The 13,799-nt window shown below is 38.6% G+C and overlaps 2 protein-coding genes across 3 annotated transcripts in view; both read left to right on the top strand.

Moving 5' to 3' along the window:
* FRMPD2 (FERM and PDZ domain containing 2) overlaps positions 1–13,799 on the top strand; it is a 315,586-nt gene that overhangs the window by 281,164 nt on the left and 20,623 nt on the right. For both annotated transcript variants that reach the window (XM_043980068.1, XM_043980067.1), the window contains 4 exons: positions 1,920–2,032; positions 6,041–6,189; positions 7,030–7,120; positions 9,671–10,002. In XM_043980068.1, the coding sequence (XP_043836003.1) occupies positions 1,920–2,032; positions 6,041–6,189; positions 7,030–7,120; positions 9,671–10,002 (685 nt within the window). The remainder of the gene's footprint in view (positions 1–1,919; positions 2,033–6,040; positions 6,190–7,029; positions 7,121–9,670; positions 10,003–13,799) is intronic.
* On the top strand, positions 4,456–5,277 carry EMD (emerin). The gene has a single exon (XM_043980069.1). It carries the CDS (start codon positions 4,456–4,458, stop codon positions 5,275–5,277), a length of 822 nt encoding a protein of 273 aa, XP_043836004.1.

The following is a 13,799-nucleotide window of genomic DNA, read 5'->3' as shown; positions in this document are numbered from 1 at the left end:
AGGTCTATGGGGCAGTGCATAACTTTTGACCCAGTAATACCACTACTAAGTCTGTATCCCAAAGAGATCATAAACAAAGGAAAAGGATGCACATGCACAAAAATATTTATAACAGCTCCCTTTGTGTTGGAAAGAATTGGAAATCAAGGGAATGCCCATCAATTGGAGAATGGCTGAACAAGTTGTGGTATATGAATGTAATGGAATACTGTGTTGTAGGAAATGATGAGCAGGGAAATTTCAGAAAAACCTGGAAAGACTTAAGTAGACTGATGCTGAGTGAAATGAGCAGAACCAGTAAAAAATTGTACACTGTAACAGCAACATTATGTGATGATCAACTGTGATAGATTTAGATCTTCTCAGCAACACAATGATCCAAGACAATTCCAAAGAACTCATGATGGAAAATGTTCTCCATATCCAGAAAAAAAGAACTGTGGATTCTGAATGTAGATTGAACATTGCTGTTTCTACTTTCATTTGTGTTTGTGTTTTTTTCTTTTTTGAAATTTTTCTCTTTTGTTCTGATTCTTCTTTCACAACATGATGAATGCAGAAATATATTTAATGTGACTGTACATAAAAAATAAATGTTTCTGTCTTTATTATTTATTTATGCCTTTCTTACTTTCTTCCTTCCTTCCATCCTTCCTTCCTCAGGCTGTGTGTGGAAATTTGCCTATTTGCAAATCCCTTGATTGGTTCTTATCAATGTGAGGAATAATTTAGGTTGTGCAAAATCACCTTAAATAACACCATATTTTAAAAGCATAGTTAGAAATAATAACAATTATTTACAAGTTGGAGAAAGAAAACAAAGCATTTTGAACTATAGAAAGCAATAGATAAATGTTGACTATATTACTATTGTTTTAATGGTAAGAAAGGCTGTAAGACTGTTTTCCATGTGAGTAAATTTTATTTATTTAGTTTATCCCAAGTCAAAGACAGTAGAAATCTGAATGATCTGGCAGGACCCTAAAAGATTCTCTTCGGTCTGAGATGCATTGTCAATGATATGCCTGTCCACAATGAGGAAGTCTTTGTTTCTCTTTTTAATGTGGGCCCAAACTCATTCATCAGAATAATAATCCAGTTGAAATAAATGGAATTTTACCAGTATACAAAAAAAAGAGATAAAACTAACAAGTGCCTAAACTTTTAGAACATAGGGTTGGGTAAATAGAGAGATTATCTCAAATTCTCTGGTCTGTCTTTTCTGACAGTCAATATCTAATAATGGAATAAAATTGGCAAATAGTTGCTTATTATATAACTAATCTGGTGAAAAGTGGTAAAGAGACCCTTTAAATCTTGTTTAGTCTTATCCCATGGATTTCCTTCAAGTACTGATGCCACAATAAATCTTGCTGTTAGTTATTGAGATAATTATTGCAGAATAGAAATTTACTCTTTCTTGTTTCTTTTTACCCCATTCTTACCCACCCCAACCAGGAGATCTTTTAAGGCAAGAGGGTTAGTTACCTCACCCAATCCAGGGAAGGTATGAACCAGAAATATAGGAAGATTAGTGAGAGAGAGAGGCAGTTCAGCTTGAACACGTAAGTAGGGAACAGGGAAGGATTCTGTAAGGGGGCAGGATGGGAAAACTTCAAGACTTTCTGGCTCCTCATGATTCAAATTTTCAGAAGATTAATACAGTTTAAATATATATATATATATATATATATATATATATATATATATATATATATATATATATATATATATATATGTTCTAGGATGTCAGATCACCTCTATTTAAATATAAGTTCAGAATCCCATATAAGAGCTACATCAAGAGGGGGGAGACTGCCTAGGTCTTCTTTTCATCAAAGTAAATAATAAAAGGTTTTTCTTTTTTTTAAGGTGGACCTCATTTGGATGCTTGAATAAATATGGTTTTCTTTTCTTAGGACTGCACCCAGTGTTGTTTGGAGGGGCTCAGCAAGCTATAGCTCTGAAAACTGGAACAATGAAGATGCACAGCATGCAGGATCATCCCGTGATCTAACAGTTGGGAGCCCAGGTATTTCTTAGCTGCAGCTATGTTTTTATCAGAAGCTGCCTTGTTGCCACTGTAGTTACAGATATCCATTTGAAGGCAAAGACTGAGCAGTTTATGGCAATATCTAAGCTATAAATAAAGGCTTGGGGGAAAGGGAGAAAACATGGCAAGGACAGAGGAGGGGGAAATACCATGATCTCTTTCTCTTTTTGCCAATGTTTTTATTTTTCTCTAAAGGTTGGGGGGAGGGTTACAATTAAATATTTTTGTGGAGTAATTGTAACTAGACAAAATGGTATAGATAATTGTTATAGTCATTCAGTAAGCATTTATTAAGTGCATAGTATTTATTGGGCACTATGCTATGCATTGGGCATACAAAGACAAACATGAACCAGTTCCCTCCTTCAAAGAGTTTGGATTCTAGTTCAAGGCAAGAAACATAAAAATAATGAGTCAATACAAATTACATACAGAGTAGATAGAAGATAATCTCAGAAAGGAATTGATGTTAGATCTGTAAAGTGTTGCTTAAGGATAAACAATGTACATAAATCCATTCCTCTTCTCTCACTCACCCAACAACTCCAACATTTCTTTTACTCTCCATGTAGATATTCACTAATTGTCTTTCTCTATCAGTGTCTTTCCTTTTTGGATCTTGATCAACCTGTTCATGTTTATACAAATATTTCTTTGCTTGAGATGCAATTACTTTGTCTCCGATTTAATTAAATTCAACTCAACAAACATATTCCTTTCATCCATGAGGACTCTATGCTAGGTTTTTTGGGGAATTGCAGTGATAAGCAATACACAGTCCTTCCTGCTATTTAATTCCCAGGTTTATATGAATCTATTCTTTTTGTTATTTCTTAAGGCATAATATTGTTCCATTACATTGTTGTTGTTGTTGAGTCATTTTCAGTCATGTCAGACTCTTAGTGACCCCATTTGGGGTTTTCTTGGAAAAGGTGATTGGATTGGTTTGCCATTTCCTTCTCCATCTTATGTTATAGATGAGGAAACTGAGGCAAACAGGGTTAAGTGACTTGTTCAGGGTCATATGGCTGAACTCCATTAGATGAGTCTTCTGATTCCAGGCCAGCCCCTCTATCCATTGTGCCCCATATGCCCTAATTTGTCCAGTCATTTTCCAATTAATGAGCCTCACCTACAAGGTGATCTTGGGTTCCAGTTCCCTGTGTTCTATATCCATAAATTTTATCAACGACTCTCTTCTTGGGTATTCTCTCTCTCTCTCTCTCTCATTGTTGTTTCTTTAATTTTATTTTCCCAAATTACATTTAAAAACAAATTTTTAACATTGATTTTTAAAACCTTGTTCTCCACATTCTTTTCCTCCCTCCCTCCCCATCCCCCCAAGAATTCAAGCAATTCAATATAAGCTATACATGTGTAGTCATGCAAAACAACTCCTCATTAAACAGACAAAAAAAACTTTAGAAAAAGGAACTAACAGAAAAATTATGCTTCAGTCTGTATTCAGATACTATCAGTTCTTTCTCTGTAGATGGATTGTATTTTCATAAGTCCTTCAGAGTTGTCTTGGATCATTGCATTGCTGAAAATAACTAAGTCATTCGCAGCAGATCCACCGTATAATATTGCTGTCATTTTGTATATAGGACACTTCACTTTGCACCAGCTCCTGTATGGCTTTCCCGGTTTTTCTGATAGCATCCTGCTTATCATTTCCTATAGCACAATAGTGTTCCATCACGATCTCATCTCACAATTTGTTCAGCCATTTCCCAATTGATGGGCATCATTGGGCATTCTCTCTTGTGATCTACTGAGCCTCCCTAAATCATATTGGCTCTTTTCTGTAGTATCTGGTTTAGGCATTTTCTTCCTTCCCATCCATACTGGGCTTAATGCCCCGTTGACTGGGTCTAATTCATTTCAAAAAATATTTATTTAGTGCCTACTACATACAACATATAAAATAGTCATTTTGGTAGTGGTGAATGGCCCTTTTGAACGCACAGTAACTAGGGAAACAACTAAGTGGCACAGTGGATGCTCCAGACCAAGAGTCAGGAAGACCTGAGTTGAGTTCCAGCCTTAGGCACTACTAATTATACAAAGATGGCACTTGGGCAGCTCAAAGAGTCCAAGATTTCATTTGTCAAATGTAGTTCTCTTAGAATAGAACATGAATCCTAAAGAACTATATTTGACAAATGATATCTTAGACTCTATGACTTGAGTTTCAATATTTTTTAAAAGAAATTTAGAGGTCGCCCGCCGCTGTCCTGCCGCCCCCTCGCTCGCTCGCTCTCTCGCTCGCTCCCTCCCTCGCTCCTCCCCTCCCCACTCCCTCCTGCCTCGCTCGCCCTCTCGCTCTCCACTCCCTCCCCCCTCACTCGCCCTCTCGCTGAGCTGAGGTCACCGATCTCGAGACTGACTGGTGCTCCCGAATGGAGGACTACCGCCGCCTCTCAGACCAGGAGCTCATCCACATGCTCAAGCTCTACGACATCCCCCACGGGCCCATCTTGGCCTCCACCCGAAAACTGTACGAAAAGAAAATCTACGAATATGAAAGCCAGAGAACCAAGCTTTCAGCCGGGCCTGTGAGCTCTTCATACCAGTATTCAGATGAGGGCGAAGTTTATGGTTCACGACAGGAGGAAGATGAAGACATGGATGAAGTTGGCTATGACAATTATAAGGAGCAAAGTTACTCAACTGCCAAGACTTATGGGGAGGCCCATACCACAGCCACCCCAGTAGCGGAGGCCAGGACGAGCTTCGAGGAGCCTCAGCCCTCCACAAGCTACGGCAGTGACAGTGCCAGGGCACCTACCTACCACCTGTGCCAGCGGAGAAGAGCGAATAGTCTCTACCCCATGTCCCAGGAGGAGAACATGGACAGTGACTCGGGCTCTTTCGACCAGGGCAGCAGTGCCTACCAGAGCGTCCTTCACTACGGATCCATCACCAGCTCAAGTCCTGATTCAGTCTTCTCTTCCAGACCAGTGCTTTCTTCTTCCTTTTCCTCCTCCACCCCAGCTTCCTCAACCTCCTCAAACTTCCGTGGGTATTCCCTCCCTCTGGAGGTGGAAGCCCGCCAGGCTGTTAGACCTGACCAAGGCCCTAGGGCTAGGCTGGGAAGGAATGGTAGTATGGTGCCCCTTTGGATCCAGTTCCTTCTCTTCATTGGATCTGTTCTTTCCCTAGCCTTTTTCTACTATTTCATGCAGGCGGATGACGACAACCCCTTCCGTCTCCGGAATTGAGACCCTGGGAGAAGGCAGCGTCCTGGCCTGGTTTTGCCCTTCTCTGCCTCTCCCGGTGGCTTTCTAGCCTCCCTTCCGGGGTGAATGTGGGCACAGGGATCTCTTCCTGCTTTTGTTTGCTGTAGGCCTTTTTGGAAGTGCCTCTGTGGCCCCTTTGGTTTCTCCAGGTCCTACTCATGGTGCCTTGTAGTTTGTCTGCATTCTAAGCCTTTGTTGGATTGGTTGGGAAAGTGTTTGTGTTTGTTTAAATGTTTCCGGAAAGAGAACTTCCCCAGCCAAGCACAGATATGCTCCCCCAACCCCAGTCCCATTGGGGCAGACAGTTGGGGAGTGTCTTCTAGGAATCTTTTCCTTGAAGAAAGCAGTTGTCCAGCCCCCAGCCTAGACTTCCCCTTGGAACCCATTCCTGAGGTCAGGAGGAGTGGTGTCCAAATACCAGAACCTCCCTCTTTGGCACCTTACTTAGTCTCCATCTCACCTGAGGCCTCTCTAGAGCTTGCCCCACCCCATCAGTGCCATTGCTCCACTTGCATCCCTGCCAGGCCAACTGACTCTTCCTCCTTCAGGCCTCTCAGGCCTGGTGGAGAAGGGGAGTCTTTTTACAAAAGGTGCCAACCATCTTGCCCTTGACTGTTCTCATACACTTTTTGAATTAAAGGATTTGTTTATTTAAAAAAATAATAATTTAGACAAAAGAAATTATAGAAAATCTAATACAATTTCAAGTATTGAATATGGCTGTCATTTCTTTATTTCTTTGTAGGTGTGAACATTGTTTCTGAGGAAGAACTAGATGAAGGATCTGAGATTAGGCCAATTCTACACAGTTTTCATTTGATGGAGACCCTCAGACATCTGATTGAAAACTTTGAAAAGCGAATAGAAAGAAATGAAACTTTCGTGGAATATTTGGTAATTGTGCAAATGTTACTCAAAGTTGATAACACAGATGTGTTCTTTACATCTGAGAAGGAAGGTAATTTCAAGAATTCTTTCTTGAATTCTTGGCCTCTCAACTACTATTTATTTTGAGGGTAAGGGATACAAGGTTTATATATATATATATATATATATATATATATATATATATATATATATATATATATACACACCTTATTTTTCTGGTTTATTTTCATACATGTTTTACAGATAGGAAAAGAATATTTCCACTGAGTTTAATATTGCTATTTTTGGGTTAGTCTATCAAAATAAAGACTTGTTGGGTAATTGGGGTATGGACTTCTTGACTGAAACCTCGTATTTTTCAGCCCTTTTATTAGACGAGTGAGTACTACAGATACTAAAGACAAGATTTTTCTTTTTTGTTGTAAATGTTTAACAGTAGGCTAAATGAATTATGACAGCAGGTACAGAATACCCAGGGACATGTTGGCAAACATTTAATAATTGTGTTTTTTTAAAGTAGGCAAGGCACACTTTTTTTTTACTTTACTCTGCATTATTAATACTTCATCACTTAAATCTAGACAGTCAAGAAAACAATAAATCAAGGCCTGATTTGTAGCATTTTCTGGTTTCCAAGGTATAAATGCTCACATCAAAAATTTAATAATCAGTTATCTTGAGCCAGTATGAGCTGGCTCCATCATACCCCTGATGGAATGTCATTGAGGAACAAATCTATGGTTCTCACTTTCCATAAGCAGGGGTTCCAGGGATTAATAATTTTCTAATAAAAGTTAATTTTTGTTGTAGAAGAGAAATCATAATTCTTGTTTTCTTTAATTTTAGTCTTTAGAAAACATAAAGCCACTTGATGACTGCATTTTGGGAAATGCTCCGCAAAACAAAGACAAAAACAGATATCGAGATATTGTTCCATGTAAGCAAATACTAATTCTCATCCTTTTTTAAATTTTTTTTTTGAAAGTGCTAAAAGAGAGGTATTTTATAGTCCTGGAAATTAGAATTAGAACCTGGAAGTCATCTTAAGTTATCGGTGATACACGTATATGGAAGAACTGACTGATTATAAGTGTAGTGTTGCATCCTTCAAGGCCAGATGACTGATTTCATGAGATCATAAAGGTACTGTTGGTAGGGATTTCAGAGGTCATGCAGTCCAATCCATCTTATTTGACAGATGAAGAAACTGAGCAAAGTGGTTAACAAGACTTGTCCAGGGTCACACAGTTTTAGAGATGGTATTTGAACTCAGGTCCTCTGACTCCATTGCCACTTGTCTTTCCACTATACTAGTCTGCATGTTCCCTTTCACACCACTAGGTTTTAGTGGTTACTATACAATAAGCTAGCAGCCCCATTAAGGTTCCTCATGGGAAGCATCCCATTTGTAGAAATCTGTCCCTGTGTGTACACATTAGCCCCTGGGAAGATTTCCTCCAACAAAAAGGCTTAGATCATATGGGTAGTGGTAACTGAATCCTCAGAATGCCCCATGTTCTGATTTAGGTACACTGTATAGAAATATATTGAGTGGCAAGCCTAAATTCCTTTAGTCTAGGCTGAATTACTTCTTTATATTAAAAGTACTTCCATCTTCAAGAGGTACCAGTGCAGCACCAGAGAAGAAAATTATCCCTTGAGAAGCCATACAAACTAAAGAGTAATGAGAAACACAGAAAAGAAGATTGAAATTCTACTAACATATCAAAGAGAGGCAATGTAGGTTTATAGATAATGGAATGTCCTTCAAGTTAGGAAGTCCCATTTGGGTTCAAGTATTGCTTGTGATGCATTAGTACTGTGTGAGACCTAAGGCAAATAATTTAAACCTCTTAGGGCCCTAGCCAGCTCTCTAAGACTCAAGTTCTGGGCAAGGCGCTTATCTATATCACTAGAGGGAGTATCCACACTGGGAGTTTCCATATCAGTTTTCACTTATGAAATCACAAACTTGAACAACACAAATCGCATTAAAACTTTATACACTGTACTATGTTTCCTTTGTTTTTTCATTGTTTAATTTTTCATATCCCTCTTTGCGCATTTCCATTCTTATCCTCAATTGAGAAAATAAAAAACCCTAAAGGTCCCCAAACCACTGTTATAATCACATATATAATTAAACATAACAAATTCTAATATTGACCATGTCCAAAAAACCCCCCAACGAAATAAGTCTTGATGTGTTTTGTGAATCTCTCACTGCTCCATAAAGATACAGGTAATATATTTCATCTGGAATTATGGTTAGTCATTTTATCAATTAGAGTTCCAAAGTCTTTGAAAGTTGTTTGTCTTTACACTATTGCTATTACCGTATAAGTTACTCTGGTTCTTCTTACTTTATATTCTACATCAGTTCATTTAAGTTTTAACGTGTTTCTCTGAAACCGTCCCCTTCATTATTTCTCATTGTACAATAAATAGTATTCTATATACATAGGCTACAATTTGTCTGGCCACTCCCCAGTTGACAGGCACTCTAGTTTCTAATTCTTTACCACCACAAAAAGAGCTGGTAGAAATATTTTTGCACATGTGGATCCTTTTTCTTTTTATTTGATCTTTTTGGGGTATCACTGTATCGAAGGGTATGCATAGTTTAATAGTTTGTGAGGCATAGTTCCAAATTTCATTCCAGAGCATTTAGCCTAGTTTATAGTTTTGCCAGGAATGCACTAATGCAAAGCTTCTTAAACTGTGGCCCACTATTCCATATGGGGTTGTGCAACTCAATGTGGGGTTAAAAATATTTGGTCACAGTGAAAGGTTATGTATGCCGATTTTATGTACCTATCTACCTGGGGTCATGTAAAAATTTCTTGGGCAAAAAGGGGTCATGAGTTGAAAACGTTTGAGAAGTCCTGCGTTAATGTACCTGTTTTCCAACAGTTTCTCAGGAAGTCGTCCTTTTTCTTTTTTGTTGACTTCATCAATCTGATGTGTATGAGATGGTACCTCAGGGTGGTTTTAATGTTCATTTATTTATTTGTTAGTGATTTGGAACATTTTTCTCAGATAGCCATGGATACCTTGGATTTCTTTTCCTGAAAAAAAATTCATATCCTTTGACTTTGAGAAATTATCAGTGCCTAGCCAAGTGCTGGGCACAGAGAAAATGCTCTATGAATTCTGACTGGTCCAGTTCCCATATTGTAGTCAGAATAATGTCTAAGTTAATAAGGGAAGTGCTTGTCTGTCCTTTTCAAATTAAAATTTGTAAATTTGCAATATTTTTATTCATTGGCTTGAGAATTTGCTCACTGAATTAATTGGATCAGAATACAGAATGGCCTCTTACATGCCTATGAAAAAAATTCTTATTTTTCTGGCATATTAATATACTTAAAATGAATCATCCCTTTTATGCATAGTTTTTGACAAAAACAGGAAATCATATTTGAAAGATGACTACTGATGGGAAATTGGGATTCTGTATTTTTCTGTTTCTGTGTGGAATAAATAGATGATGCTACACGGGTTCCACTTGGAGAAAGGCAAGATTATATCAATGCGAGTTATATCCGAATATTGAATTCAGAGGAAGAATACTTCTACATTGCAACTCAAGGACCCCTTCCAGGAACCACAGAAGACTTTTGGCAAATGGTTTGGGAAAATAAGTCTAATGTCATTGCCATGATGACCAAAGAAATGGAGGATGGAATCATCAAATGCCACCGTTATTGGCCCATTTCTCTGAATAAGCCTTTGGAGCTTCAAAACTATATTATTGCATTGGAGAATTTCCAGATACTGGAAACGTTTACAATTCGAGTGTTGAAAATGGTTAAAAAGGTGAGTCGTTAAAAACAAAACCAACAACAGCAAAACCAAAAACCACCATAGTGTTAGGCATCATATCCTTTTGTTTATTAATAGGTGGGTCCACATTTGAAGTTTTGCATGGGTGAGTATGTGTGTGTGTGTGGGGGGGGGGTTGAGGGAGTAAGAGAATTGGATTTAAAAAAAATAAGGACTTCTATTTCCTAACTGATACTTAGACCCTCCCAAACCCCATGATATCATATCATGGAAATCTAGAGTTGGAAGACACCTACCTAGGTGATCATCAACAGAAAAACAATTATTAAGTTCTTAGTTTTTACCAGATTCTAAACTAGATGCTGGAGATACAAAGACAAGATATGATAGTTTCTGCTATCAATAAGCACAGTTTCTATTGGAGTAGATAGTATGTGCATTTATAAGTTTCTACGGATATAAATATATTTTTATATTTATAAAATGTAGGCATTTTGTTATTTAGCTAGGTGATGCCGGGGTAGATAAAGGCCCTCAAAATGGGGGATTATCAAGATACCATTATATTTCCCATAATCCAATTTAATGTATTTATCTATTCAAGAGACAGTATGGTAGAAGGGATAGAATGTGAAACTTGGAATAAAGTCCCGGATTGAAATCATACTTGAGACACATTCTGCGTTACCTGGGTAAATGGCAACTTCTCTAAGCCTTTTTAAAATCTCATCTGTAGAATGGAAATGCGAATGATAATGACAATGATGATTAGCATCTATGTAAGATTTTCACTGTTTTGAATCCATTATTTCATTTGCTCCTCCTGGCAACAAGCCTGTGGGGTGGGTACTGGTGTCGTACTTATTTTTCAGATGAGGAAACTGAGGCTTAGAGAGGGTAATGTAACTTACCCATGGTTACGTAGCTGAGGTGACAGTTTCTGAGGTACCGTTTGACCCTAGGAATTCCTGATTCCACATTCAGAGCTCTATATACGATTCCAAACTCATAATTATAATACCTCAGATGGGGCTGTTGTCAAGACAAATCACTTTGTACACCTTAGAATGCTATGTAATTTCAACTATTATTGTTTCGGTGGTGGTTGTGGTCGTGGTGGTTGTTTCAACTTAATATTTTCTTTAAGGATAGCAGGTCAAAGTACAATACCTCCATTAAGTAAGAGAGCATGATTATATCCAGTTTTTTAAATAAGGAAATAGAAAACTTTATATTTGTAAAGTGCATTATTTAGTGATGCTTGTGATTAGTAGAATTATTATTATTATTATTATTATTATTATTATTATTATTATTTTGCAGGGCAATGAAGGTGAAGTGACTTGCCCAAGGTCACACAACTAATAGGTGTTAAGTATCTGAGACTGGATTTGAACTCAGGTCCTCCTGAATCCAAGGCTGGTGCTTTATCCACTGTGCCACCTACCTGCCCCAGTAGAATTACTTTTGATTATTTTCCTGTGACTCCAGATGGAAAATTGCTCCACATGGAATTCTTTTATATACCCACATTTAAAGGGAATGGTTCCTAAGATACTTATAATGATTTTTATTAGGGCATCCTGACAACAAGGAAGTATGGATCAGTTTTGGTAAAGGATTGGGGAGAACAGGGAAATCCTTTAAGAAAGTTTTTGGCAGTCTGGGAACCTACCTCTTTACCCTGAATTCCCCCCAAGGATGTTCCAGAGATGACAGAGACATTCCCCTAGTATGGCATTCTCACCCACAGACCTTTATTCTATAGACACTGAAAAGTTGTGCAGCCTCCTGAGTCTTTGCCAGGAGTTCTCAAGGCAAAAGTGGGCATTCCCAGGGCACCTACAGGGATATTACTCTAAACAGTCCTCATCCACCTAAGTGAGAAGATTACATACAATAAATTCCCATGTGGTCTGTGTGTTCATGACCAAAACAACCATTTTGGTTGGACATATTCACTAACTCTCATAATCTAAAAAGCTTGTTTTAAATATTCTCATAAAATCATACAGGCACTAGGGTATAGTGAATACAGTGCTGACCTCGGAACCAGGAAGGCCTGGGTTCACATTCTGCTTCTAACACATACAAGCTGTGTGACCCTGGACAAATCATTCAACCTCTGAATCCTCTAGACAACTCTCTAAGGTAATAAGTTGCAGAGAACATGCTGACTCGTACTGGAGAAGGAACTTTCATCCCCCAGTATCACCTGGACTAATGAAAGCACAGGTCTAATTTCTATTCCACAAAATTTCAATATACATCAGTCTGTTCAACCATTTAGAGGAATAGGATCACAGCTTCAGAGGTTTTTTTTTTGTTTGTTTTTTTAGTGAGGCAATTGGGGTTAAGTGACTTGCCCAGGGTCACACAGCTAGTAAGTGTTAAGTGTCTGAGGCTGGCTTTGAACTCAGTTCCTCCTGACTCCAGGGATGGTGCTCTATTCACTGCGCCACCTAGCTGCCCCTAACAGCTTCACAGTTTTAAGGAACCTTAAAGGTTTTCTTACAAATGAGGATGTTGGGAGCATCTAGGTAGCACAGTAGATAAAGCACTGGCCCTTGGTTCAGGAGGACCTGAGTTCAAATTTGGCCTCAGACACTTGACACTTACTAGCTGTGTGACCCTGGGCAAGTCACTTAACCCTCATTGCCCTGCCCTCCCCCCCTCCCCCCCCAAATGAGGGTGTTGATATCCAGAAGAGGATACTTTGACCATGTCATGCAGAGTTACAGGAAAAGGATATGGCTCCAACAGAGCCCATTGCTTTGTGTTTCCTCCATTTGAATATGAAGTGTTTGCTAGGGTATCTCACCATTCTGTTTTATTCCAAATGTCAACAGACCTCTTTGGTTTTGATTTCTTATATTTTTCTAAAGGCCTGCTCCTCTTTTATGCCCTAGACAAGGAACGAGAAGATCTGCGTTCTAAGTCTAAATGTATCATGTACTTACTTTGCTGAACTTGGGCAATCCACAACCTTTTGAGCCCTGGGAAAACATTTGTTGGTAGAATGAATGAAAGAATCTATTTCAACATCTGGAAAATGGGCCTGTAACCAGGGGTCAGGTAACTGTAGGTCTCTACTTTCCAGTATGCCGTGGCCCAGGCATAAGACCATCTGACCAGGGCTTCATTTCCTCAGATACTGGTACCAGGTGTATTATATCGCTTGGATGAGACACATCCGGAAGGATGAAGAAGGAGAGAAAACACATAGCAGAACTGAAGAGAATGAGATACAATGTCTGAGAGTACTGAGTTACTGAGCATAGCTATTCTAGAACATACATAGACATTTTTATACGTAGAAGGAAAAGGAACCAGTAGACAGGGAGAGATTGAAAATAAGTGGGGGCAGCTAGGTGGCGCAGTGGATAGAGCACTGGCCTTGGAGTCAGGAGTACCTGGGTTCAAATCCGGCCTCAGACACTTAACACTTACTAGCTGTGTGACCCTGGGCAAGTCACTTAACCCCAATTGCCTCACTAAAAAAACAAAAAAAAAACAAAAAAAAAACAAAAAAAAGAAAATAAGTGGAAGAGCATGGATGATGTGGAGAGCCATCTTTTGGAGGAGATGGGATGGAATGGGGTCACATGAATAAGTATAGGAATTAGTTAGCCTTGGAAAGGAACAGGGAAACTTTATTATGTGAGACAGGGATGAAGGAAAGGAGATAGTGGTAGAAGCCACATGAAGGAAGAGAAGGAAGAAAGGAAACAAGCATTAACTAATGGCCTATGACTCTTTGATGAAGAATGAAAATGTACTCCTTTAGGAAAAGTTTGCTGAGAATATTTTTTTTTCTTTTTCTTTTCTTT

This window comes from Dromiciops gliroides, chromosome 2, assembly GCF_019393635.1.
Source record: "Dromiciops gliroides isolate mDroGli1 chromosome 2, mDroGli1.pri, whole genome shotgun sequence".
Lineage (NCBI taxonomy): Eukaryota > Metazoa > Chordata > Mammalia > Microbiotheria > Microbiotheriidae > Dromiciops > Dromiciops gliroides.
The sequence above is the reverse complement of the archived record's forward strand: the minus strand, read 5'-3'. Positions and strand labels throughout refer to the sequence as shown.